Source organism: Adiantum capillus-veneris, chromosome 24 (genome assembly GCF_014529385.1).
Source record: "Adiantum capillus-veneris isolate H3 chromosome 24, ASM1452938v2, whole genome shotgun sequence".
NCBI classification, from domain to species: domain Eukaryota; kingdom Viridiplantae; phylum Streptophyta; class Polypodiopsida; order Polypodiales; family Pteridaceae; genus Adiantum; species Adiantum capillus-veneris.
Window position 1 is genome coordinate 98,054,419 of NC_140954.1, and position 27,553 is coordinate 98,081,971.

Genomic DNA, 27,553 nt, shown 5'->3' on the forward strand with positions numbered 1-27,553 from the left:
TGCGTACATAAACGAAAGCTTCGCAGCCAAATAGATCATAAGAGGCAGGTTTGTCGGACCAAACCTCCTCTGGAATGTCATTTTTCAGCGTACTATTAGGAGAGCGATTGCAAATATGAACTGTAGTTTTCAATGCCTCCCCCCAAAACTCTTGGGAAAGATTAGCGGTGGACAACATGCAACGCACTCTCACATAAACTACGGTTGTACCTCCTAGCCACACCATTAGAAGACGGTTTATAAGGGGCTGTCAATTCCCTTTTGATCCCATTATCATCACAAAAACGCTGAAATTCAGCAGATACATATTCTCCTCTATTGTCTGACCTGAGACATTTAAGCTTAGCACTCTTTTGAGTAGTGACAAAAGCATGAAACTTCTTAAAAGCATTGAAAGTCTCACTACTTTTCAACAAATGCACTCATCCTTTCCTAGTATAGTCATCAATGAATGTAACAAGATACAATGCACCACCAAAAGAATAACAGGCATAGTGCATACATCGGAGTGAATCAGATCAAGAGGATTAGCTTTGCGAGAGACACCAGAGTAATAAGAAGATTTCTTTTGCTTTCCATAAAGACAATCGTTACAAAAATCCAAGTTTTTGCCTTTTACATGAACCCTCTTCAGAGAGGAAAGTACATCAATACCGTTTTGGCTCATATGGCCAAGTCTCTTATGCCACAATTCCCTATGTGAAGCAACTTCAGCAACAGCAAGAAACTTCCCAGGCAAAGCTTTGCATCGAAGATAGTACAAAGTACCTCTTTTAGACCCTTTTGCAACAATCATAGAGCCCTTAAGCAACTTCCATGGATCCCCAGCAAAGATGGTAGTAAAACCATGTGCATCGAACTGGCCAACAGATAGCAAACTTTTCTTAATGCCTAGTACAAACCTGACATCATTCAACACAAGCTCTTGACTATTTTCCTCTCTTTGCGTTCTCGATCCACTTTTCAGCTTTATCGACCTTTTGTTGTACTTTTAATAGGTGCTCCTCCCATGAAGAGGTTGTTCATGGCACATGCCTTTTGCTCTTCCTCTTCATGTAGGGTTTTCACCTACTCCTTAATGCTTTCGAGCTCCTTTATCATTAAGGGCTGATTTTCTCCCTCATTTGCAGGGTTATTTTTACAAGTTGCGAGTTCTCTCTTAAGTGCTTCCATCAATGTATTCTCTTCATTCATGCGTTCTTCCATTGTTGATTTCCAGGATTCAAAAGCATAAAGTGCATCCTTCAATCTTTTTTGCATCACGCATTCCATTACATTTACTTCTGCTGTCACTATAGTTTGCATTTCGGCCTTCAATGATGTGTACATATGGTCACGCTTACCAAGCATCTCTTTGTCCAAATCTTTCCTCATATTTGCATACATAACTTTTTAACGTCTATGTGAAGCCGAAGTCGGCCTATGAGCCGAAGTCCATATAGCGTGGTCGTTGTATGAACCCGTCCACGAGTATGGTCAGGAAATGATCTCTGTAACAGTGTAATGTGACATCTTCTTCTGAAGGGGAGGTGTGATCTAAGTCTGTCTGATATATAGCTGCCAAAGATCCTTTCAGAGCATTATGTTTCTCTAGAGATGAACCTTGGTGAGTGGGGGCCATACTGGAACGGTGGCAAGCTCTCAAGATCAAAACCATGTGCTCCAAACCATACTTTGACCTGGGTGTACCAAGCTGTGTCATATCCAGACTTTGCTATTTGTATGGCTGACTCAAATGCTCGCGATGTGAGTCTATCAGCCGAGAGAGCTCTCGCTGTTTGGATAAAGCAGACCTTCTGAAAGAGTGCTTCCACTACCATGGCGGAGGGGGGTTGCAAGCTCTGCCCTGATGATGTCTTGTGGCACTGTGTGCTTGCCTCGAAAGAAGCAGGAGATCATATATACTTGTGGTCTCTCGATCCATGCCCATAGGCTATCTGTCAACCGGGGTGCCCACACTGCTGTTGCGTACATTAGGGCGGGTAACTAATGTATCAAATAGCCATCCCTTCATGCGAGGCTCCTGAAAGTGTGCTTGATAACATCTCCATTGTAACATAGCCAGAGCTGCATATCCACAGGTGAGTCTGTCAGTAGCAACCTGAGTCATGGAGAAGGGGCCGTGTCTACTAGTGAAGGTGACTCCTAGATATAGACATAGGAGGTGACCATCTCGACTGTACCTCCTCCTGCTGAGAATGCGGTTGCTCGCCATACTAACCTGGAGGTGTGGAAGATTAAGACCTTGGTCTTCTCAAGGTTCATTGTCAATCCTGTGTGTGTACAAATCCAAGGCGCTCAAATGGCTCTGTAGACCCTCTAATGACTTTGAAATCAAAACAATGTCATCAGCATATAGCATAATGTGGACTGGAGTACCTGCTAGGTTAGCTCTTACTCCTCCCGCTTGTAAGATGTAGTCAAAGATCTCGTCGATGTAGAATACAAAGAGGGTTGGGAAGAGGGGGCATCCTTGCTTAACACCAATGGTGCCAGCCAAGCCGCCTAGACAACAAACTCTCCTGGTCACTCTCTCATAGAGAGCATAGATGGCCCATATGATCTCCGATGGTATCCCTAGACTCTGAAGTTGTTGAAAGAGCCTCTCCCGTGAGACTGTGTCAAACGATTTGCTGAAGGCCATAAAGCAGCAATAAACCTTCTTCTTCCGCACCTTTGCCCCATCAATGAGGCACTGTAGAACGAAGATGTGGTCGATGGTGGAGAAGGTCAGCCTAAGCCTTTGAATCTACCAGTCTCAATCTCCATCTGATGGGAGGATATGCGTATCTGACCAATGGCACACCGCAAACCATGAGACATATGTGTATCCATGTAGCTGGGTCGAATCACAAACCCATCTCCTGTGAGGTGGAGAAGATGCTCTCTATAGAAAGCCATCTTCGTGCCCAACTCGTGTGGCGGCTCTATCCATGTCCTCTTGGTATCCAGCTGGATCAGGTCCTAACGAATGGGTCTAGTAATCTCCACCCCTGTAAGAGACATCGAGGGTGTGTGAAGAGAGTACTGGAAAGGGGGCAGCTTGCCCATGGTGAAGCTATGCATTTGAAACCATGATGTCATTTGTGCATACCACCATGAAGTATCCCCCTGAAGAGCTAACTGTGAGGAAGACTCAAGGGCCAGTCTATCATATATGTCTAGTAGTAGTATCCCACAAGTTGTAAGGAGACTGATCTAGTAAGCGCCTCAATCTCCATAGGAGGGGCAGCTAGCTCTGCTCGAATGATAGCGTGGGGTACGGAGGCCTTGGCTGTGATCAGTCGAGAGATCATAGATACCAAGGGCCTCTCCATACGTCTCCAACCATCTTGGCCTACAGAAGGTCCGCATATCTGCACCGCATACAACATAGCTGAGGCTACTAAAGTATCAAAGAGCCATAACTTTGTCCGAGGTTCCTCGAACTGAACCTGCGAACCCATCCTCTCCAAGCCTCCCAAGATCGCATAAGCTCTAGTCAGTCTATTCTCTGCTGCTCTCGTCAAAGAAAACCTCGGCCCAGTGAAGACAACCCCAAGGTAAGTGTATGCATCTGTATACTCTACAATCTCCTGACCATATGTGAAAGTCGGTGCTGATCTCCTGATCCACTATGGTGTGGTGTTAAACACCATAACCTTGGTTTTACCAAGGTTTACAGACAATCCACTATCCTTTGCAAAACTGTGTAATGCATCCAACTATCGTTGCATACCCTCTGGTGAGTCAGAGATCAACACAATATCATCAACATATAACAACAATGGGATCCACGTCCCTGCCAGCTGGGCACCTCTTTCACCCTCTCTGTCAATGTGATCAGACACCTCATCAACATACATACCAAATAGAGTAGGAGACAATGGGCAACCCTGTTTCACCCCTATGGTGGAGTGAACTAAATCAGATATCCCCTCCAGGGTGCGTGCATGTCCCATCATTGATCTGTATAGAGCCATAATCCCCCAAATCAACACTATGGGCACCCCCATCTCTTGCAGTCTACGCATCAATCGAGCTCTCGGTACCATTTGAAATGCTTTGCGGAAATCCACAAACCTACAATAAATCCGTCTCCCATGTGACCTGCCCTCCTCAATGATCGCTCTGAGTGTCAGAATATGATCAAGAGTGGAGAAACCCCTCCTAAAACCGGCCTGGCCCTTTGCTCGTACACCCTCACCCTCTGCCCAATTACGCAAGTGCTGCTCAAGGATGGATGCATACAACCGTGCCACTGTGTGCCCAACCATAATAGTGCGGTAATTCCCTGGCTCTGTAGGATCACCTACCTTGAAGATAGGCACAATAGTAGACAACTTCCAAGTCTTAGGTAACCCCTCACACATGGCACGATTGAACAACACTACAAGAACCTCTACTAGCATATCTCTACCATGTATAAAGTGCTCTGCTACTAGAGAATCATGATCATATGCCCTGCTGGTCCTCATCCTGTCAATGGCTCTCTCTACCATCTCAGTGGTAAAGAAGGTGTTGGTAGGTGGGCATGGCTCTGTAGGATCTGGAAGGGGTCTTGTCTAGGAACTATATATAACAATGTCGCAGACTAACCCCACACATCAGGAGAAGTAATCACTGGGGGAGGGGAGTGCTCATGAAAGAATCGTCATGCCTCTCCTGAGTCTCTACTCAAGAAAAGCTGATACAAGTCTCGCTCCATCTGGGCCAAATAAGCTCGTTTCTTCCGTCGCACAAGGTGTTGGGAAGCAGAGAGAGAGAGAGAGAGAGAGAGAGAGAGAGAGAGAGAGAGAGAGAGAGAGAGAGAGAGAGAGAGAGAGAGAGAGAGAGAGAGAGAGAGAGAGAGAGCTGAACCGACCAACTCGGCAATGAATTAGTGATTATACAATGGGGGCTAGGTGTTCCTTATATACTAGCGTGGGGGCCTTAAGTACCCCACTCAACAAATTGCCCTACCCAAGACTTTGACAAATAAGTAAAGTAAGTACCTAAAGCCAAAATAAATATTGGGACCACATTGGGCCATTCACTTGAGATACCATAACATTAACACCCTCTCTGCAGCATGTTGAATATATGTAGGAAGACCAAGTCAATGAAGTAGATACAATGACACCCCAAAACCGGCCAACTACTTGATACACCTTGGTTATGCAACCACCAACTGTTTACTTGAGAAGAATGCCATCTTGAGCACTATTTTCGTCATAGAAAATTGAACTATGGACCACACTATGTCCATGAATTCCTATTTGTGAACTATGAACACATCATGTTCAAACATTCCTAGACAAATGAACTTTGACACACATCCTGTCCATAATCCGGCCAACAATGATGGTTTGTCTACAACACATCCATAGTGTTTTGTATATGTCTCGTTGGTTCCTTACGAGATGCATGTGCCTTGAACTCAGAGCCACGGGTTCAAACACCAATAACTTCAACTCCAACACATGGGTCCTTCGTTTGCCCCTCTGTCGCTCACAAACCTCTCTCTGGTTGAAGCTAGTTGCAGCAATGGCCAACTACCTAGAAATTTGGCGTCCTGGCCATTGTGGCCGCCACCATGTGTGCCATGCCGACCTCCTCTATCAACTTTTTATCACTGTTATCTCTGTCCAAGTTCCCTTTGCCTTTGTTCTTTTGTCAGTTCTTGCTTTTGCCTTTCTCTTCGCATTCCCGAGCCAAACAAAGTATCTTCTCGCATTTATAACAACGGCTCTTGGACCTCGTGGGTACTGAGGTAGCTAACTGAGCACTTGCCCTACCATCCTCGTCAAGCTTGCCTTTGCCTCTGTTCTCTAGCAAACATGTGCATTTGCCTTTGGCTACACAAACCCGAGCCAAACAAATTGACGGCTTCCTTGAGAACTTGATCCGATCCACTTTCCATAGCCGATAGGTGGTGTTGGTCATTCAAAGTGGAAACTTTGCACAAAAAACCCCGCTATTTTTGCCTTTGCCATTTCGCTCACTATCCAAACCCGTTAGCGTAGGCATTTCAAGCCGTTGCATTATCGATAGTCATCTTGATCCAAGCTGCCGTAGGAGACGGAAACTTTATGGGAAGGTTCCCAAGAAAGAATGCAATCGATTTTTCTTGTTACCTTCTTTAAATATGTACTAATTTCAAGACTGCTCGCTGCTGCTCCCCTCACCTGCACCTGCCCCCCCCGCCGCCCCCGCCCTAGCGTTGCCAGCATTCCCTGTTGCGCGCGCTGCACCCCACCTTCCCCTTGCGCTACCCCTCGCTGTCGCCAGCCTCCCCATTTGCACCCGCCCATAGCCCTCGCTGCCCGTTGCCGTCTCCAACCCGCCTCGCGCTGCCCGTTGCCGCTTCCAGCCCCGCCCCACGCTGTTTCCCCCCCCCCCCCCCCCCTCCCCCCCCCCCCCACACACACACACACACACACACATTTTTTTTTTGTGAATCTGCTTTGATTAATTTACAAGTGGGAAACCTCAAAGCGAGGAAAACCCACGAAAAGAAAGGGATACAAAAGACGGAGCACTACGAGGCTCCGAAGGCTAAAAACAGTCAAAGTAAATCCTGTAGGCCTCAAGAGTGATGTCTCCAGCTTCATAGGCAAAATGCAGCGCTTGACCAAGAGATAATTTGAAATAGGGAAAGGGGTCAACAAAAGTGCCCTGGAACATTAAGGAGTTCCTATGATGCCAGATGGCCCACATAGTCCAAAATCTGACCCAGGTGAAGAAGACCGCAAACTGAGATTGTGGCGACCGAAGCACCCCAAAAAGCCAAAATCGTCTGTGAAAAGAGCCGGAAGGAAAACGTAGTCGAAGAGCAGTCAACACTTGCCGAATGAAGGCTCTGGAGTGACGACAACACCACAGCAAGTGATGCACGGTCTCCTCAGCTTCAAGGCATCTGGGGCAGCAGGAAGGCGCAATATGCCGAGCATACAACACACTGCCAAGAGGTAGAGCTCCCACCAAGCACCGCCACAAGAAAACACGTTCCTTCAAAGGCAGATGACTCTGCCAAATGCGAGACAATGCGTGTTGCCACCACAAGGATGACTCGGAAAGCGACCACAGCTGATTACCCCGATGCACAATCCATACATCAGACTTAAGAATGGCATAGACACTGGCAGCTGAGATGCAGTCCAATCTAGTAGTAGCCAGATTCCAATCAGAGAAGCGAGAGTCTTCATCCAGAGGAGGAATGGGCGAATGAGCAACATATTTTCAATCTCCCGCCAGAGAGGAGAATAGTGAAGACCCAACTGAAAACGGGAGACGGCATCAGCGAAAGAAAGAACATAACCCGAGTCATCAACCACCTGATGCACCTGACAGATTCCTTTTTGGGAAAGAAAATACGCTTGACGAGGAGACCGTTGAACCAAAGTCGAAGCAAAAACCCTGCTCCAATGCAAACTCTCCAAGCGAAGAGAGTTACCCCCAGAGGATTGTCGACCATCCCAATCCAAATGCGAAGTGACAACCTTTCAATCAACAATGAGAGAAGAAGTAAAGGGACATCCAGGAATGTGTCCTTCAAGCTTCCCAAAAACAACATCCCAATAAGTCAGTTGCCAATGACCAAAAGAAGGGGTGACAATGTGCGCACATAAATGTGTGACCATGAGAGCCCAGGGTTGCTGCTGCTCCACCAAAACTAGCAACAACATAGCTTTCCGAGCCAGAAGATGACGTCTCAAGTCCAAAATATTCAACCCTCCAAGTTGCTTGGGAGAACACAGCTTGTCCATAGATAGAAGCCGAATGCCCCTCTTAGTAGACGAGGTTCGCCAAAAATTTTCTAAAATATTGGACATGAGAGACTGCAAGCGCAACCGAGACCAGGATAACAAAGGCAAGTAAAAGTGCACATAAGCCACAAGGATGCATTGGACAATCCTGAGACGCACATGAAGTGGCCACGTGGACAATTTCCAATAATTCAACTTGGAATGTAGACGTTGGAGCACCCAATCCATTTTCTTGATAGCCGATACATTCCAACCCAATGGATAACCTAAATGGCGAACCAGAACATGGGGAGGAACAATCTCTCCAGGCCACAATATCTTATGCCAGTCACACTCTTTCAGAGGCAATAGTTTGGATTTGTAAAAGTTAACTTTGAGACCTGCTGCCAATCCAAACAAGTGAAGAGCATGCATAATCTGCTGTACATCATCATAGTTATTACGAGGCATGAACAAAGAGTCATCCGCATAAGCCTGACCAACAAACTGTCGACCAGAAGGTAAAGTAAGGCCATGTAGCCTACCAGTGGAGGTCAAGGAATCCAAATACAGCAACAAGGGATGAGTAGCGATTGCATAAAGCAAAGCACTCAGAGGGCAGCCCTGCCGTACCGACCGTCCCAAAGGCCAAGATTCTGTGAGAGAACCATCCAGCAAGCCTGCAGAAGTACTATTTGCATACAAGAAAAGCACGAAACGGGATAGCCTAGGCCCAAAGCCCAAATGTTGCATGGTATCCGCAATGTAATCCCAAAGAACATTGTCAAATGCCTTTTCAGTGTCAACCTGCATGACTAATACATCCGGTCTAGTATATTTTGCATATTCCATACCAATAATGACATTTGCGAGGTTATCAGTAATTTGACGTCGCGGAATGAAGCCATATTGAGATTGATGCAAGCCTTCATGCAGAAAGCATTTGAGTCGGTTAGCAAGCATTTTTGCCATTAATTTATATACCACAGGCATAAGTGTAATAGGCCGCCAATGTGAAAATTCTTCACACAATGCATGCTTAGGGATCAACTTGAGCAAACCTTCTTTCCAAGAGGAGGGTAATTCCTATTGTTCCCAAGCTGTATTCATCATGAATAATAGAGGCAACTTCAAATAATCCCAGAAAACAAGAAGAATTCCACAAAGAGACCATCCCAACCAGGAGCTCTCCATCGACCTAAATCAAGCAAGCTGGCATACAATTCCGACTCAGTGAAAACAGCTTCCAAGTCTTGAGCCTTCCGCAACGAGAGAATGGAAGTGACATGCAATAGAAACATGTGGCGCGCTTGGCGAGCTTCTCTCGTGGGAGAAGAAGGGGCCTCAAAAATCTTGCCATAATGAGAGCGTAGGGCTAGTGCTAGCTCTCGAAAAGTGGAGGTCCACTCCCCTGACAGTAATTTAACTCTCCGTATAGCTTGAGACTGCCTCGAGTGATGCAAATGCTGAAAAAATTGTTTAGAAGCACATCCTTTATCTGCAAAAGCCTGTTGACGAGCTCGAGTCTGCCATTTGGCCAATTTCCTCTCATTATTGCTCCTTAATATTGCACGAGCAGAAAACAATTCAATCATTTGAGCATCAGTAAGAGAAGAATGATTAGCCAAGTGCATTAATCGGCTACAAGCATCCTTTGCCTTGGTTAACCTGTTCCCTTAATTGTGACAAATAATCCCTGCCATAATCCTGTATAACTGATTGAACACGCATAACAAAACGGAACCATGCTATGTCCATGTCAACATACATATGGGAGAGCAAAGACGGGATGATATTCACAATCATAGTGCGAAAAGGCTCATGCTTGAGATAAGCATTATTGACATGCAGAAGTCTTTTCTTGGGTAGGTGATCATTGACATCAAAAGAGCCAAAACGAAGTTTCAAGCATACGGGAAAATGATCCGAGAGACACATAGCATAATCAATCCTCATCTCGCATCATCATATTGTTACATGTCAAAAAAATACCAGCGATCCAACGGAACGCGATACATGGATTGAGCATTATGCTGAAAAGTAAAGCCTGGAACAGTCGCATGCAGAAAGGGCCACAAATCAAGCCCATTACAGGTCGACATAAGTTGGTCCCAAGATTGCCGTTCCATATGAAGCATGTGAGAATGGCCAGTAGTATTATCCGCGAGGTTTGGTGCATTATTAAAATCCCCGTAGAGAAAGGCATTGGAACGCCAACAGTAAGAAGAGATAGCAGTCCACAACCGTGCTCTATCTGCAGAAGCTGTGTATGCATATAATCCTCCAAATTCGAAAACTTCTCCATTAGCAATACATTGGATGACCATCCATCTCCCAGCCGGGTCATTAAAGACCAAGGTCGGGAAGAGTTCATGTCGAATAAGCATAAGCACTCCAGAATGGCCAGCTGATCCTGCATAAGCTATCCAATAGCCCGCAAAGTAAGAGGTCCGTCCTGCAAATTGGTGTTGGTTATGCTCTTGAAGAACCACAATGTCTGCTTTACATGTATGTACATAGTGCTAGGTAAGACGCCACTTGTCGTGATTGCATAACCCACGCACATTATAGGAGATGCAATTCAAGGAACTATACATTCTATATGGTATATACAGTGGACGAGGAAACAGGGAAAGAAAGGGGGGAATAAAACTCAAGTACCAGTACCCATCAACATATCCTCCCCAGCTGAAGGTGCCTGAGAAGGTGGGTCAGTACCTGGACTTGGATAATTCAAAGGAAATGCACCTTGCGATGAAGAAGCTTCTCCAGTAACAACCTCCTTGTAAGAACGAACAACCTTGTCCCAAGCTTGAGCCAAAGAAGTGTTGTCATTACAAGGGAGTTTTTTCTGAGCAACATTCTTCAAAGGAGGCACATAATTACGAGAAGATGCCGAAACACGAGGTGTAGCAGCTTTGACGGGTTTCTTGGGCACTATCCAAGTTTGAGAGGTCGAAACCTGTTCTTTTCCCTTGTCTTTAATATTTGGAGAAGCAGAAAGTGCAGACAATTGTACTTGTTTCCCCTTGCCTTTAATCACCCCAGCGGAGGGGGAGGAGGATGAAACTCCTTTAGTTTAAACCTCAGTAGAAGGTTTCGGAGGCGAGCCAGGTTGAGGAGCAAGGATGGCTGAAGGAGGTGGTTGCAGATTTGGTTTCGGACATTCGGACTGCATATGACCAAATTTTCCACATCGGAAGCAAGAATTTGCAAACTTGCCCCATTTAAGCTTTAAATGGGCGCTTTCCAACCACTGTATCCCCAGAATCGATCGAAATACCTGCTGGTGTGGGGATCTCCGTGTCCCACAAAATACAAAAACGGTTTGTGTTTGCCTCCAACTTAGGAGGGCAAATGACTTTGCCTAACTGAGCAGCCAACAAAGGAAGAAAATGACGCCAAGTGCGAGGAAAGTCGACCACCCCAACCCAGACGGGACACTTGTGACGAATGAGACTCTGATAGTCCCAGGTAAGAGCCGAGGGCAGCACATGAGTCATCTGCGTATTGAAAAAAAGAGGAGACATTTCAAGCAGAGCATCCAGAGCATCCATGTCAGCCAGCAAGACTTCGTAGAACCCTCGCGCACCAAAGTAAACCCCTCAGACTGCTTGCCGTTTGAGTAGGAAATCAACCCATTGGCCTACATCTTGAGCAGTAGGCATTCTACCCGGGAAAAAAAGAATCACAACATTAAGTGCGTATTGAGCAACGGGATCCATGAGCTCCTGTATAGGAATGCGCACTTCCGTAACAGGAGCGGATCCTTCCCAGGCTTGACGTGCATCCTGGAAGTCCTCATGCAAACATTCTTTAATAAAACTCAATGCATCCATCTCCGAAGTTTCCATGGCTCTCCGACGCTTATATATACGCTGATCAGTCGAATCCATGTGAAGCTCTCACACACACTCTTCTTTTTTTCTTTTTCTCTTTTTTTTCTTTTTTTTTTGGGAGTTTTTGATATATGACTGCTATAAACACAGGCAAAAACACACACACCGGCTAACTGTACAGAAACACACACCCCTCTCTCGCACACAAGACGACGGAAGGACCGCGTGCAGACGAAATCAAACTTCCACCCCCGGCGCGCTGCAAAGGGCCTGCACAGGGTAGATGTTGTGCAGAACAAAGTCGCGTGCCAGACGAGGCCGAAGGATTCACCACACACCCAAATCCCCCACCACACCTCTCACACACACACAAACGGGCATTCGCTCAAATCAAAGTAGCGAGTTTGCAAAAGCAAAGAAAGCAGACTTGGACGTCGATGGAAATGGGTGTGTCTATGTCCAGCATGCTGCGCCCTTTCCTCTTCTGCGGGAGCTAACAAGAACCCGAAAGTGTCCAGCTGTCTCTCTCTCTCTCTCACACACACACACACACACACACACACCTCCCTGCACAAAATTGCAGAAGCTACAGCTTGCCCGTTGCTGAAAATTGATGAGCAAGAGGTTACACGCTGGCAGGGAAAACATCCAGACGCCTGCGTGGTTAGGGTTTGTGACCTTACTGCAGAGAGAATCTGTTGGCTGGGGTCTCTCTCTCTCTCTCTCTCGCGCACACACACACACACACATACACACACACACCCCCCCCCCCCCCCCCCCCACACACACACACACACCCACACCCACACACACACACACCTCTTTTCGCTCATTGAAACACCCCCCCTCCCCCTCCCCCTCCCCCGCTCATTTCGTTCTCTGTCGTACTCTCCCCGAAGGTTTCTTTTGATTGGCTCTGGCAGTGTTGGTTTCTTGAGAGTGCTAGTTGGGGTTTTTTTGCAGAGAAATTACTTTATCCACTCCTCTGCCACAGTAGTAGACACAGATGGAGGCTCAAGCTCCGCCATAGAGGAACTCTGATGAAGTCCCCTCGCCCGACCCCGCTGAGCCCACCATTCGACTTGCTCTCACTCCGACAGAGCAAGCGAGCCTAGCCGCAGAGGTGGAATGCTTGCAGGCGAGTTCCGTCATCTGCAAGATTCTCGGCACCAGACCCAGCAGAGGAGAGCTGCGTGACCTTCTCGAGGCCCGCCTTTTTGCAAAGGTGGGCAAGATCTTGGACGTTCAGTTCCTCGGACGCGGCTACTATTAGATAGAGTTTGAGACCTCTGAGATGGCGTCCAAGGTCATCGCGATGAGCCCCCTGACCATCCGAGCAGTTCGAGCCCACTTTCGATAGTGGAGACTCGGTTTTGATCCAACTTCGGATGTTCTGGTAGAGGAGGCAGACCCTCTCATCTCCGTCTGCTTTCCTGGTCTGAGGAGGGAGTACCTACCACTTTTGTCTAGGATAGGCTGAAAGATTGGGACTGTCCTCGAGACACCTCGCACGACAACCTCAGTAGTGTGGGGGTTGGTTCAGACAGAGCGTGGAGTATTTGGGCCCTGAATCAGTGTTTCATTTGTGGACATATGGGCCATATTGCGAAGGCCTGTCCATAGAGGAGACCTCGACCTAATCCACAGGCCGAGCCTCAGCCCGCAAGGGTTGGCCAGCAACAGTAGGAAGAGCCATTGACTACGCAGGCAGAGCCACCTTCCGAGCCTAGGGCTCAAGCGAAAGAGGGCTGGCAGCAGTTTCGTGGTTGATGCTGGCAGGGGCCACCGCGCCAGCCTGGCACTCAGAATGGTCCTCAGGCTCCTACCCAGCAGCAGTGGGTTCCCACGGGAAACCGTTTCGACCTTCTACAGCAGGACGAGGTCCCTGCTTTAGCCTCCACCTCCGCCTCGTCCCCTCCTCCTTCTCCCTCTGCCTCTCCATCTCGCCCTCCCACCTTTGCCGATCCCCTTCGCCCTCCCTCTCCCCCATCTCCCCCTGCTCCCTCACCTCCTCCTGCTCCAGTCACGCAGCCCTCCTCGGCTACTAGGAGATCTCTTGGCAGCGCCTTTGCCACGAGTTGCTTGGCGAGAGAGGGACAACCTTTCTTGCGACCCCCTCTTCAGGTACAGACATCTCCCTTTGCAGTAGTTCCTCGTGGTCTCACGGCCTTCGACATTCGTCGTCGTTGGGATTTCTTTGCCAACGACTTGACACGGTTTCTCGGCGACCCCTCACCAGACCTTGAGACAGCCTGCTTCAGAGTTCATGTGCTGTTCCTTGCAGCTAGGGGGATAGAGGCCTTGGACTGAGCAGTTGGCTTCTCTTTTCCCCTATGCGGCAGGGACCAAGCTGAGTGGACTATAGACTCAGTGTTGGAGTAGCTACAGACACAGGCCCTAGAGTTCTCTTATCACATGGGAGACCTAGGGGTTACAGAGTTGCTATAGACTCTTTGGCCATTGGCCAAGTTTGTTGTGACACCTCCAGACGTAGCAGGATGTAGACACATTGTGGTTTACTTTTTTGCTGACACGCAGAGCCCACCATGCCATGTACACATACATGAGGACTCCTAGACAGATGAGGTTGCTTTACGCACGGCTCGATCTACTTGGGCTTGGGCTAGACATTCTATACAGTGACGCCTATCTCGAGGACGCTCGGATGCGGATTACTCCCCATCCAAGCCTGCCTCGAAGATAGCACGGTTAGCTGCTGCGGCAGCAGCAGTTCTCTCTCGCTCCCCATGAGGATAGTCTCATGGAACGTACAGGGATTAGGTGGGTCCCAGTTTCAGCTTCAGAGGGGCCGGCTTCATCAGGAGCTCCAGCGATGTCTTGTGAAAGGAGAGATTGACCTTCTTATGCTACAAGAGCATCATCTGTGTGGGAGCCGCATTAGACGTTGTGGTTAGCTTTTGCGTGGACGATTTGAGACTTTTTGGTAGCTGCATTTGGACTTGGAGCATCCAAGGCGGGGTATGTATGACTATTGCGGATTCTTTGCAGCAGGCCATTGTGGGCAGAGGAATTATTGTGCCAGGCAAGGCTCAGTGGATCACTATGCAGGTTCAAGGTTGTCTCATGGGCTTCCTGAAAATCTATGCGCCCAATGTGGCGAGTGCACGTGCAGAGTTTTGGTCTCAGATTGTTGAGTCTCTGCCCGCAGGTAGAGCAACGGTGCATAGGGGGTGACTTCAACATGTTGGAGGAACCCTCTGACAGGATTGGTTGCAGCCATACTACTGTGCATGGAGTTGAGTTGGCAGCTTGGGAGAGGTTTTGTATGACTGCGGGTTTCAGATGTGTGGCAGCATTCTAGCTTTGTGAGGCCCCCAGACAGCTTGGCCTTCTCTCGTTCGGACCGCAGAGTGGGAGGCGTGAATCTATCTCGGATAGATCGCTTCTACACTAATGGCCACTTTTGTGACTTGGGTGGGACAGTTGGCATTCCGGCAGGGACTTCCTTCTCGGACCATGCACCAGTGATCCTTACAGTGACTGATAGGCAGAGCAGGGGGAGCACGATGCTACGCATCCCTGAGAGGATCTTGATGGACTCAGTGCTCAGAGAGCGAGTGGAGGCTCTCTGGACAGAGAGCTTAGACATGCAGGATTCTTTTTGACAGAGTGGCCTCAGGACTTGCTCAGCTTAGTCGTTTCTTTCTTCAGGAGTCTTCCGCTCGCCTAGCTGCACCGAGAGAGGAGCAGCGACGTCAGAGGGGTGTCAGCTTTGTACAGACGGGCACACAGTCAGGTGCTTTTGTCAGGAGGTATAGGTGATTGATTCATGCTCACACGTTCGGTCAGACAGGGCTGCCCTCTTGCCCCCCTCCTCTTTCTGTTCCATGTTCAAGCGATGAGCAGGTTTTTTGTGTCGCAGCAGGTTGGGTTACGTGGCTTAGCGCTCCCTATTCGAGGAGATGAGCTAGTGGACGCTGAGTTTGCACACGACTCAGCGTTGTACTTGGATGGCCAAGAGGCCAACCTACACAGGTGTAAGCAGGCTCTTGAGACTTTCTGTTGTGCATTTGGCGCACTAATCAACTAGAAAGACAGTGGCTTTCTCAGTTGGTAGTGCTCCTATGCCTGAAGGATTGCCAGCTGAGGGTTTCAGGTGGATTCCCCCAGGGACTGCAGTTCGATACTTAGGTTGTTAGGTTGGTTTGGACTTGTCTCCCACAGCAGATTGCTCCCCTCCTCCTGTCTATCAAGAGGATGTTGTTACATTGGAGCTCCGCACGGGTTTCTTTGGCATTCAGAGTTGTAGTGGCCAACCAGGTGTTGTTGGCTACTATGGGGTACATCACTTCTTGTTGGATCTTCTCGAGTTCTTGTATCAGGCAGGTAGAGAGGCTGATCAGGAACCTTCCTTTAGTTAGGGCGGGACACTCGGATAGCCCGGGCCAAAGTGGCATGGCAGGTCATCACTCTTCCTTATTCTCAGGGAGGGTTGGGGATCATAGATCTAGCACAGCAAAGCGAAGCCCTTCTTGAGACTGGCCACTGGAGACTGTGGGCTTGGGAGAGGTGTCCACTGGCATCAGTACAGTGGGATCCTGGAGAGTGGGTTTGGAGGGACCCCTTCTCCTCTGCAGACCATCCATGTGTCCCTTTCTTTCAGTACACTGTTCGACTGGGACGCCACATACAGGCAGCGCAAAGAGAGGCTTGTCCTGCTGTAGCACCTCATTGGCAGGAGGAGGGTCTCACAGCTGAGTTCTTGGCAGCTTTTTGGGAGAGGTTGTGGGACTCCAGACAGTCGAGACGAGTCACTTGGGAGCTGGCTTGTACATAGTGGTCTCTCGGCTGCATGTGCAGCTTGTGACCATCTTGTGGAGAGTCAACGTCACTGTCTTTGGGACTGTCCTTTGGCACAACATGTGTGGCTTCGTGTCCTTTGGCTGATGCCAGCTCTTTCCACAGCTCGGCAGTACACTTGGGGGGTAGCTTCGTGGTCCACTCTCACGGGCCCGGCACTCACGGGTCGACCTATACTCCAGCCTGCTACAGAGCTTACTCCATAGGAGTGGTGCAGTGAGAGAGGAGTGTTGGGAGCTCATCAGTGGCTTGACACTCTTCTTCATCTAGCGGGCCCGCTGCTTCCGCATCTTCGAGGTTCGTCCAGTACCACCAGCAGAGACTGTTCGGGATCTTTGGGTAGAGCTGATCCATACTCTTAGAGGACAGTTTGAGAGACTCCAAGGCAGACAGTTCCGATCGCATGTGGGAGCGGAGAGAGGCTTTCCTTCGACTCTGGCGTCCTGGGCCTTTTTTCACCGTGGTCCAGGGTGTGCTCAGATGGTACTACCATCCACCTGTGTGGCTTTTCCCTCCTCCCATTTCTCGATTTAGCCTCATTGTACATATGCTGTTTTTTCATTGGGAGAGTCTCCCCATCAGGATTGTTGTAGCCCTCTTTTATAGAGGTGGTTGTAGCCCTATGGGCAGTTTCATTAACTAATAGAAGGATCTCTTTCTTGGAAAAAAAAAAAGAAAGAATGCAATTCGTAGCTGTCTTGATCTAACCCGTCGTAGGAGACAGAAGCTTTGTGGGGAAAGTTCACAAGAAAGAGTGCAAATTACTATTTAAGAGGGGCCGTTCTCGCCATAGCCTTTCAAAGGCATTCATGGGATAGGCCGTCGCCAAGGGCTTGCCAGTGTTTCGAAAGGCTTGATGGAAAGCATCTCCAAAGTACCACCAAAGAACCACTCCAGTGGGCATCTCAGAATGCAATAGAACGCTCCCCCTTTTGCTGCCTCGTGAGGGCTCTGCATTTCAAAACGCACACGGCTAAAGCCATCTTTGCTAGGCGTTTTAAATTGTCGCTTGTCACTATGGTCTGCCTTTCAAAACACTGCGCTTAAGGGCATTGGATGCCGCATGGGATGCTGCCGGTCAAGAACCCCCCATCGCAAGCATTTTAGAAGGCCGTCCGTGAAACCTTCTTTTGGCATGGCCCCTATTTTCGGTGCTTTTCAAAATGCCGTTGTCAAGCACAAACGCCGAGGAAAACGCTGGCAAAAAAACGCCACCGAGCTTCTACAAATTCTCTTCTTTGTGCCGTTTCTTTCTCGTGATCACAGAGCACACAGCTCTGATACCATGTTAGAGTAGACGATGAGGAATCGAGAGAATACACGAGATAGACAGAGATTCAGCTGAACCAACCAACTGGGCAATAAATTAGTGATTATACAATGGGGGCTAGGTGTTCCTTATATACTAGCCTGAGGGCCTTAGGTACTCCCCTCAAAATTGCCCTACCCAAGACTTTGACAAATAAGGAAAATAAATACCTAAATCCAAAATAAGTATTGGGATCACATTGGGCCATTCACTTGAGATGCTATAGATTTAACAAAGAGGACACCGTTGACTTTGTCACAAAGTGCAACAAGAAAACTATGTCGAGCTCTCTATTGTGGGTGCTCCTTGGTGCAATATGGAAGAAACCTTACTCCACGGCAAAAACTAGACAATTGAAAGACATGCTTGACATACTGAAATGAAACATAGCACAAAAATGTACTCAAAATAACACGGAAAGACAGAAAGACATGCTTGACATACTGAAATGAGACATAGCACAAATGTACTCAAAGTAACACGGAAAGATAGACTCCAAGCCCAATGTAAGCTCGACTACTCTCAATGTATTACCTAAAGACTGTGGCTTGCAGCACACACAGCCAACCAAGTGGTCATAGGGTAAGTGGGGGTGTCGAGACTATAGCAGGGCTACAGTGTCACTGGCACATGACAAGTAGTCAGTTGCAGTTGGGCTAGAGTTCACACTGGACGGACTCTCGCGTGGGCAGTGACATGTGGCAAGTGATACGGATGGTGGTCCAGTGGATATTTTGGCCAGATCACTACCACCTCAGTTTGGAGATAGGCTTAGCTGGATTGGGATATCTGCCAGCCGTTGGTGGCCCTTTAGGAGATACATGTGGGGTTGGTTCTAGTTGGGGAATTAGCATTATCCATTTTGTATGGTTTTAGAGTCTAATCTCGAGTCCTGAGTCTAGAGTTCTACATGCACTAGCACTCTCCCTGCACATGGGAGCCTCGACACTCCCATTGTACCTTGAGTCCTGAGCTTGGAACTGTGTGTATTGCCAGCCAGAGTTGTATGGTTCTTTGAACTTGTCGAGTTCCTATGTGTTGAGTCTGCAGTTGTGTTTTGAGTCATATCGTGTCTTGAGTCATATTCCACTTCTTTGTTTGAGTCATGTTCCTGTGTGATGTTTCTTCTGTTGGAGTGAGGTTTCATGCATACTGCACTGAGGAGCACCCACTCTAGAGAGCACGCCACCTTTCCTCGCTACAGGTCCTCTCATTTTTGGCACGCCCAATGGGACCTCAACTGAAGTCTCACTCCATCAAAGTCGAATCGAGGAGCTACCTGGGTTTAGCTCCCTGTATCACTCGGTTTGTTCGCAAAGCTGGGCTGCCTCAGCTTGGTCCCGTCTAGTTTTCCCTCGACCTGCTTAGTTTTCAACCTACTTGTCTAGTCTCTCGTCCTGGTCTAGTAGTCTCTGGGCTGGGTCTAGTCCTCTCTCGTCCCGGTCTAGCTAGGAGGTCTAGTCACTCGCCCTAGCGTAGTGGAGTTTGGACCAGTTAAAGGTCTTCGTGCCCAAATCTTGGGTGGGCTTTTGGTTACTGCATGACACATAGAGGTAGTCAAAAGAGCAACAAAGCCCACTACTACGTCCTTTGAAGTACTACCACAGGAAGCGTCAACCCTTCGTGCCAAGGAGAAGTCCACCAGCCCCATTACCCCTGCCTTCCCCCTCAGCCAGTTCTACACCTCCCTAGTCACCCCCATCAATAAACTTCTCAGCCATTGTGTTACAGCAAGCTCGAGTGCAACAAGCTCCTGACAGACAGCCATGGAGGAGCTCACAAGCGTTCTAGCTAAGGTGAATTTCAAGTTTTCGACTTTCAAGGGTCTCTCCACAGAGGATGCTGACGACCATGCCCGGAGGTTTGTTTCTCTCTACAGAGGTCGTGGCCTCAACCGAGAAGATGCCTACTTAGTACTCTTCGCATCTACCTTGGATGGATTAGCAGACAAGTGGTACAATCAGTTTGCAGAGAACCACTTTACTACTTGGGTCACATTAAGACAACAATTTTGTGAAGCTTTCAGACCAGAAAACTTCCAAGAAAAGGTTCTAGATGAGTTGGCCAACTTGATGCTTCAGCCGAAAGAGACTTTTGTAGAACTCATGACCCAAACAAAGTCTCTGGTCGCCAAGCTTCCTCAGCAACCAGGTGAGTTTATGGTCAAGAAATGGGTAGAGAAGACTCTTCCAAAGACTTCTCAGCAAAAACTCAAAGAGAATCTTCGACCTGATGGCAACTTGGAGGAGTCTGTTGCGGCTGCTACAAGGATAGAGGGGGCAAGGAAGCTATTTACTGACTCTTCTCAAGTCGAGATTGCTTCTATACTCTTGGAAAGTCCATCTGACCCTTTGACTTCTTTACGTAGGGAACTTGAAGCCCTAAAACTACAACGCGCTCTACAAGAGGAGAAATCAATCTCTCTTAGACAGGAGAAGCCCCCACATCACGAGGCTTTGGATCAAATCAAGAGAGAGCTAGAAGAGCTTAGGTCGCAGGAAACTAAAGCTATGGTATGGTGTAGCTCATGCCACTCTCCAGGACACCCTCCATAGGACTGCCCCCTTCGCGCTTATTGCCACTTCTGCGAGAAGTCTGGACATGAAGACAAGGATTGCTACTATATCAAGGGATTGCGGCAAATACAACAATGTCTCGATCCTTCTCTCCAACAAGGGCCAGCACCTGCATCCAACATGGTTTCCCCCTATGGCCATCCAAACCACATGCCACCTTTGTTGACAGCCCCTCATATGCAAGGTATGCAAAGTACTTTTCCCTCTTAGAGCTTTTATCATACCCATGCTCCCTCATTCCCTCAAAGCTTCTATGCCTCCACCTCCAACTCCATGCACCAGGAGCAAGGACCACCTCGCCCTTCGACTCGCCCATTGAATAGGCCCATTTTGTGCTACAGATGCGAGGAATATGGTCATTACCAAAGCAAATGCCCCCTGCCAGAAGGGTCCCCTCCCTGCCGTCATTGCCCTGAACCGAAGGATCACTACAGTAAGGATTGTCCCAAACTTCGTGCATCCGCGGCTTCGAGCCCAAGTCAGAGCCAAAATGAGTCTACCTTACCTAAGATCAATTTGATAGCAGCTAGCACCATCCCTCAGCCGCCTCCTTCTGCCCATGTGGTTACCCCTCAAGACAAGCTGCAGTTGGTAAAGGAGCCAGCAAGCGTCCTTACACAGGCCGAGAGGGCCGCTCTCGGTCTTATCATTCCACCAAGTTCAACTCCCCCACACATTCTCACACCAGTGGATACCCCACCTTCAGTTGTTGACAAGCCATCCCACAGTGCCAAGCATGGATTCAAATCTTTGTTGTCCGATATCGATGATGCTTTCTTGGAAGCAGTTGCTGATCTACATCAAATCAAGATAAGATAAGCTTACAGCAGAGACATTCTTGAAGAACACCTTCGAAGAAGTGTCCCTCTATGACATGCTGCGGCTAGATGCAAGTTTTAGAAGTGACACCCTTGCAGTTATTCAATCACTTTACCCCGGAGCAGGTCCTAGTGGCGGGCACCTCCCAGTGCAACCATCAGAGTCCTATATGATATCCCATCCCGCTGCCCCCCTCACTGATTATAGAAGCCCTCGTCTCACCGTGTCCGTCTTGGGGCGGCAGTTCTCAGGAGTGATAGTGGATGGTGAATCTGGCATCAACATGATGCCCGAGCTCACTATGTTGGCTATAGGTTTACAGCCTACCCGCCCTGCTCCCTTCACAGTTACATTGGCCGACCAGAGGACCGTCTACCTAGTGGGCATAGTGGACAAGGTGCCTCTGCAGGTACAAGACTTTACCTTTAACTTGGATTTTGTTGTGGTTCGGTTGAGGGTGGATTTCCTTTGCTCATCGGTAGACCATGGCTGTGCCACACTAAAGCGCTTCATGATTGGGGAAACGACGCAATGTGGATACATACTCTTGGCTCCCCAATGCAACCCATTCGCCTAGGAGGAAGCATGGATCCTGTAGTGCAGCAAAGTTCTTTGTCAATGGAAACCAATCCTGAACAATAGCCTACTACACCTGAAGGGTCAGACGAAGATATGTTAGAGTGGTTGGAAGCTACCAAGTCTATGCCTTGTTTTGGACTTTTTATTCAACCTTTGCCTGAGGTCACACCCTTTTCCTGTGTTCCTACCGTAACTAAGCCCAATGAGCCACTTGAGCCAACAACTAGTGTAGAAGTCACAAAGGTTGTGTCCGTACTAAGAACACTAATAAAGTATTGCAAGGGGCACCTACATTAGGGGCCACCACATCTGAGTGGAGAACTCCCCTCCACTTGGTCTTGTCTACAGGTTTCAGTTCTCTTTCTCTCAGTTTCATACTTGCTGTCTCAATTAAGTCGTGGTGTGTTGTTTATTTCACTACCCTGACAGTGACTTGCTGATTACAATAGTATGAGAGCACAAATAGACTTTTGTTCCACGGACAGTCCGATCCTATCTTCTACAGCCACCATGGATGCAGCAACAGTACCTTGAGATTCAGAAGAAGAGTACCAGTACATAGAAGAGGAAGTTGAAGTCGAGGAAGAAGAATAAGTGCATGAGGAACAAGCAGTAGGTAAGGAGAGTGAGCCAAAAGGGGAGCCTGAATCAGTTGCAGATGCTGTCGAGACTGAAGGGGCAACAAGAGGTTCAGTGCAGCTCTTCTCGAGTATTCTCAAGACTGAATAAGTGCATGAGGAACAAGCAGTAGGTAAGGAGAGTGAGCCAAAAGGGGAGCCTGAATCAGTTGCAGATGCTGTCGAGACTGAAGGGGCAACAAGAGGTTCAGTGCAGCTCTTCTCGAGTATTCTCAAGAGCAGTGGAGAGGTGCTATCAACCGGAAGTCCAAAAACACTTTGAAGGCTGAAGTGAAGGCATCCAACACGAAGAAAGTATCCAGTTCTCCTGAGATCCAGCATAGGATCCAGAGAGAAGTATAGAAGCAAGTATACTGGCAGTTACTGAGATTGGGGCACTTGTTGAGCAAGCTGAGAGAGACATCACCTTTCCTGGGCTTCTTGGGCAGAAAATGTACTTTTTCAGGCTCGGCAGCCAAATGAGCTCTTGATGCACGTGCCATGTATGCATATGGCAAAAGCACATGCGCCGCCTTTGTCTATGGCTGTGATAGGTATATATAGAGATCGGTATGGCTACCTAGTTAGGAGGACGGTCTATGAGGACGAGGATGAGATGCCTAAAGATTTTGACACATCATTCGGACTTTGTATTACCATGACACCTATGGATGCACCAAAGAACTTTAAAGACGGAGGCCAGGTCTTGATGTGTGATAAATTTTCAGGGCCTCGAGATGAGAACAAGGCATTGAATTTTGTATGCAGTCTGATGCGATGTTTGCTGGAGGCAACTATACAGAGGCTTCCAAGGCTCAGAAAGTGGCTTCATTTTTAAAGGGGAATGCACAGACCTCGTGGTCGACCCTACTTCTGCATGGACAGGCACCCCCTACTTGGGTAGGGTTCAAATGGGGTTCAAGTGGTTGTTTGCCTCTATGGTTGACACCAACGTATGCAGCAAAGATCTTGACAGCTTGGAATATCTTGAAGGTGACAGAGGATGTCCCACGCTTAATGCACTACAACCAAAAGTTTTGGGGGCTGACGCACTTGACTTGACGGCCGAGCAAATAATTCAAGCAAGGAATGTGTTATAGTTGTGGCGGGACAGGCCATGCTGCCACCAAGTGTCCGAAGGAGGAAGAAACACAAGAAGACAAGCCAGAGACTTCAAAAGCTGCTAACAAGTGGCGCGGGCCAAGAAAGGGAAGACTAGTATCCGATTTCATTGGAATGCACAAGGATCAGGAAGACGAGAGTACCAAGCGTTGCAAAGAGTGGGGCAAAGTACGTGATTAGGAGGCTCTTATTTTCTTTGACAAGGGAGCCAAGGCCTACTTCATTTTACCAGAGATGGCAGCTAAACTTGGAGTCAACCTTGAGGAAATGGGGCCACAGATGGACACAGTTATAGCGTCACCATGGCCTGAGGTTGCAGTGACACCCTTGATAGGGACTACTTGTGGGGTGAGATGTTCTCTTGGGGATGTCTTGGCACCACAAGAACAGTGTGACATTGGACTCCCGGGCTAGGAAGCTATAGTTGGAAAAATAGCAAGGGCAAGGATCTAGTCTTAGATGTCAAACTTAAGGCCGAGTTAGTGTAGGAAGTTACAGTTGGTCTTAGGTTCACACTGGGTGGACTCTTGTCTGGGCAGTGAAATGTGGCAAACACACTGGTGGTAGTCTAGTGCACACCGTGGCCACTTCACCATCACCACAATTCGGAGATAGACGTAGCTGGACTGTCAGGGATATTTTGCTAGTCGGTGGTTTCTCTTTATGGTTGTATATTTGCTTAGTTGGTGCTAAAGTCTTGTGTTTCTTGTCTAGTAGCACTGCACATCTGCACTCTCCCTGCAGTTGGAGCCTTGACACCCCCGTTGTACCTGCAAGTCCTTGAAGCTGAGTGTGCTGCCAGCCAAAGTCTACTGGTTCCATGAGTTAGTCCGGTTCTGAGTTTGATGTTGTCCCCTTCGCGTTTTCTTTGTTCCATTGCTCTATAGTGTTTCCATTCTGCTGGAGTGAGGTTTCATGCATATTGCAGTGAGGAGCACCCACCGTAAAGGGCACGACGCACTTTTCCGGCTACAGTTAGTCCCTCTTGTACTGGCTTCTTGGCCAGTTAATGAAATCAAGTCTTTTTGATTACTTGATCTTTGTCTAGTAATCAAAAGACCAAGTCTTTTTGATTACTTGATCTTTGTCAAACCATTGAGTGAATCTGAGGATTCAAACTTGTCAGAGAGTCTCAACCTACACCCATGTTCAAAGTCTTACACCCCCAGTTTGACATAGGATAAAGCTAGTTGGTTTGATGCACTTCATCATTGTACTTCCCTGAGCATATATATGTTCACCCATACCCCCCTTGGATACCTGGTATCTTTTATCATACTCTCCCATGGATGACCCCCTAAAAATAGGTGTAAAAACAGGTGTACTAATAGATCTTTTGCCTCTAATAGGTGTAAAAACATCTTTCTCTCTCGCTCTTTTGCTTTGCACATGACATAGAGCTGTGGTACTAGAGCTGTGTTAGTACCATTGTTAATGAGGATGGCCTAAAGATGGGGGCCTATCCCACTGGGGTAGTCAAAGCGGTAGTAGAATGACCAAGCCCATAGGCATAAACTGAAACCGGTAAAAGCCAAAACAACTGAGCATCTTGGTACCTTCCCTTGGCTTTTGTGGTGGACGACGAGTGGATCCCTCCTGCCTTTCTTATATTATGGCTATGCTGTAGATCTGCTTCCTTTTTTGGGGTACAACATCAGGAAATGTTAGAGTGGATGTGGATGACTTTCGAGGCACAGGCCAGGGGTTTCACAATCTCTTGGCTTTTGTGAGCTACTACAGGAGGGTTTACAGCGGATACTTTATATCAGTGAGATACCTAGCGCTGGGCATTGTTGTTCTTGCTACATCGCTCGAGGCTGATAGAGCTTTTGGGCAGATTTGTGTAGGCTTATCTTCGTCCGATAGCTTCATTTCACTTCCTGATTAGATTATCTTTATCCCTTGATGTGTCTTGTTATTTATTTGGGATTTTTCCCCACAATCTCATTGTATATCTTTTAGGGTTTTTCCCATATCTCTTACCTATGGTTGATTTTATGTAATGCAAAGGGTGTATTGCAAAAAAAATAAAAATAAAAATGAAAAAAACAACTGAGCCAGAAGAGAACGATAACTGAAAATCTCATTCTCTGTCACCTATGTGTACTGCATGCTCAGTACTGAACTGTTGAGAGATGGGACTGTCTCAAAAGGCAGTACAGAGCTGTAATGCAATGGGCAAGCCCGTAGGCATAATCGGAAAACCTTTTAAAGCTAATACAAATGAACCATAATGCCACAATTTCATTGTTTCTCTCAGCATAATCGGAAAACCTTTCAAAGCTAATACAAATGAACCACAAAGTCACAATTTCATTGTAACTGTCTGGTCTCATATAACTTTGGCCTTTTGAAGACGTTAATATAACATTTCATTTCATTTCAGCTGTTCAATGATGCAGTGGGGATGCTAGTTTGTTCAGAGCCTTTATCTTTTTTTGGGGAGGGGTGCCTCGAACTTGCTTTCTTGCTCGCAGATGCCTTCTACGCTTTCAGGTTGGAAAGTGAGAAATCAGCATCCTGTTTCGGTATTGGTCAGCATGGTCTTTAGTCCTGGATGCCCGATTTTTTGAAAGCTCCATCTGGAGGTATTTTTAATGCCATGGTTTTAGTATGGTTTTATATTTCTTATTTCTAGTGATGCAGTTTGGCCATTCTTGCTTATTTGGTCTTGGTACACCGCTGGTGCTCTCATTGCCTACTCAATTAAACACCTTTCACTGTTTTACCTGTACTGATAAGCATTTTTGCCCATCACTTACTGTTATTCAATTTCAGTGGGCTTTCCCAGTTACATTGTATCATGCATGACATATTGTGATTTTGGGTAATTAAAAGGCACCAAGCCCTTGCTAGAGAGAAAGAGCATGTTATTTTGGCATTCTGCAGGAAAGAGAGAACTCATTTGGCTTCCTTGCTGGATGAGAATGCGATAATTGTACCTTGTAGAGGGGTGTTGTATGGCATGGCAATGTGGATGCATGTAATGAAACTTTCTCTGCTATGCATTTTATGAAAGAGAGACTGAGATAGTTATGAGCCTTTTCCTGTACATATTTCAGGACCTATGGAGAAGCCGGCGTGCGCTAAAGTCTGTTCAAGGATTTAATCACTCTTTGGTTAACAAAGTCTTTGGTGCTTGTGGTGATCTACCTGTACCTCTTGAAGAGCCAATTCTTCCTTTCCACTTATGGCAATGTGGAGAATATCAGGTTGAGACCTATTCAAATTTGCCAGCAAGGTTGTTTTTGTCATGTGAAGCATCTATACTCATTCAATTTGTAAAAGCTTTATCTTCCTGATGCATTCATATTGTACACATTCCATTTAATGTCAATCTTGTCTTTCTTGCAGGAACTTACAGAGCCCTTCCCTATCATGTCTTTTCATTTCTCAAAACCAATCGAAACAGTGAAAGCATCCACAAAGGTCAGCACCTTTAATATCAAACAAACTCAGCACAATAGTTTCTTTGTTGTGCTGAGTTCAGAACTGTCCGCAGGTTCACATTTTAAGTTCTGGAATATGCCATGGCATCATTTTGTGGATAGATTGGGTTCTGCATGCTGAATCTGAAGAGAGAGTTTCGACGGGGCCAGAAGGTACCTTTAATATGTTTTTTGCAAATTATGCTGCACTTTTTTTTTTTTGAGAAAAAAATCCTTCTATTAGTTAATGAAACTGCCCATAGGGCTACAACCACCTCTTCGAGAGAGGGCTACAACAACCATGATGGGGAGACTCTCCCAATGAAAAAACAGCATATCTACAATGAGGCTAAATCAAGAAATGGGAGGAGGGAAAAGCCACACAGATGGACGGTAGTGCCATCTGAGTACACCCTGGACCATGTGAAAAAAGGCCCAGGACGCCAAAGTCGAAGGAAGGCCTCTCTGCGCTCCCTCATGCGGTCAGAGCTGCCCTTAAGTCTCTTGAGCTGTCCTCTGAGAGTGTGGATCAGCTCTAACCACAGATCGCGAACAGTCTCTGCTGGTGGTACAGGGCGAGCCTCAAAGATGCGGAAGCAACGGGCCCGCAAGATGAACCAGAGTGTCAAGCCACTGATGAGCTCCCAGCACTCCTCTCTCTCACTGCACCACTCCTGTGGAGTAAGCTCTGTGGCAAGCTGGAGTGTAGGTTGCCCCCCCTGCATCACTATCATCCT

General features: G+C 47.5%; 1 protein-coding gene across 3 annotated transcripts in view; it reads left to right on the forward strand.

Annotated features, from left to right (window-relative positions):
* The window catches only part of PRMT7 (protein arginine methyltransferase 7), a 204,769-nt gene that overhangs the window by 171,382 nt on the left and 5,834 nt on the right, over positions 1-27,553 (forward strand). For 2 of the 3 annotated variants that reach the window (XM_086497856.1, XM_086497857.1), the window contains 4 exons: positions 26,278-26,371; positions 26,451-26,600; positions 26,743-26,817; positions 26,891-26,990. In XM_086497856.1, the coding sequence (XP_086353982.1) occupies positions 26,278-26,371; positions 26,451-26,600; positions 26,743-26,817; positions 26,891-26,990 (419 nt within the window). Of the gene's footprint in view, positions 1-26,277; positions 26,372-26,450; positions 26,630-26,742; positions 26,818-26,890; positions 26,991-27,553 lie in introns of all 3 variants that reach the window. The other variant, XM_086497858.1, reaches the window with a different exon arrangement.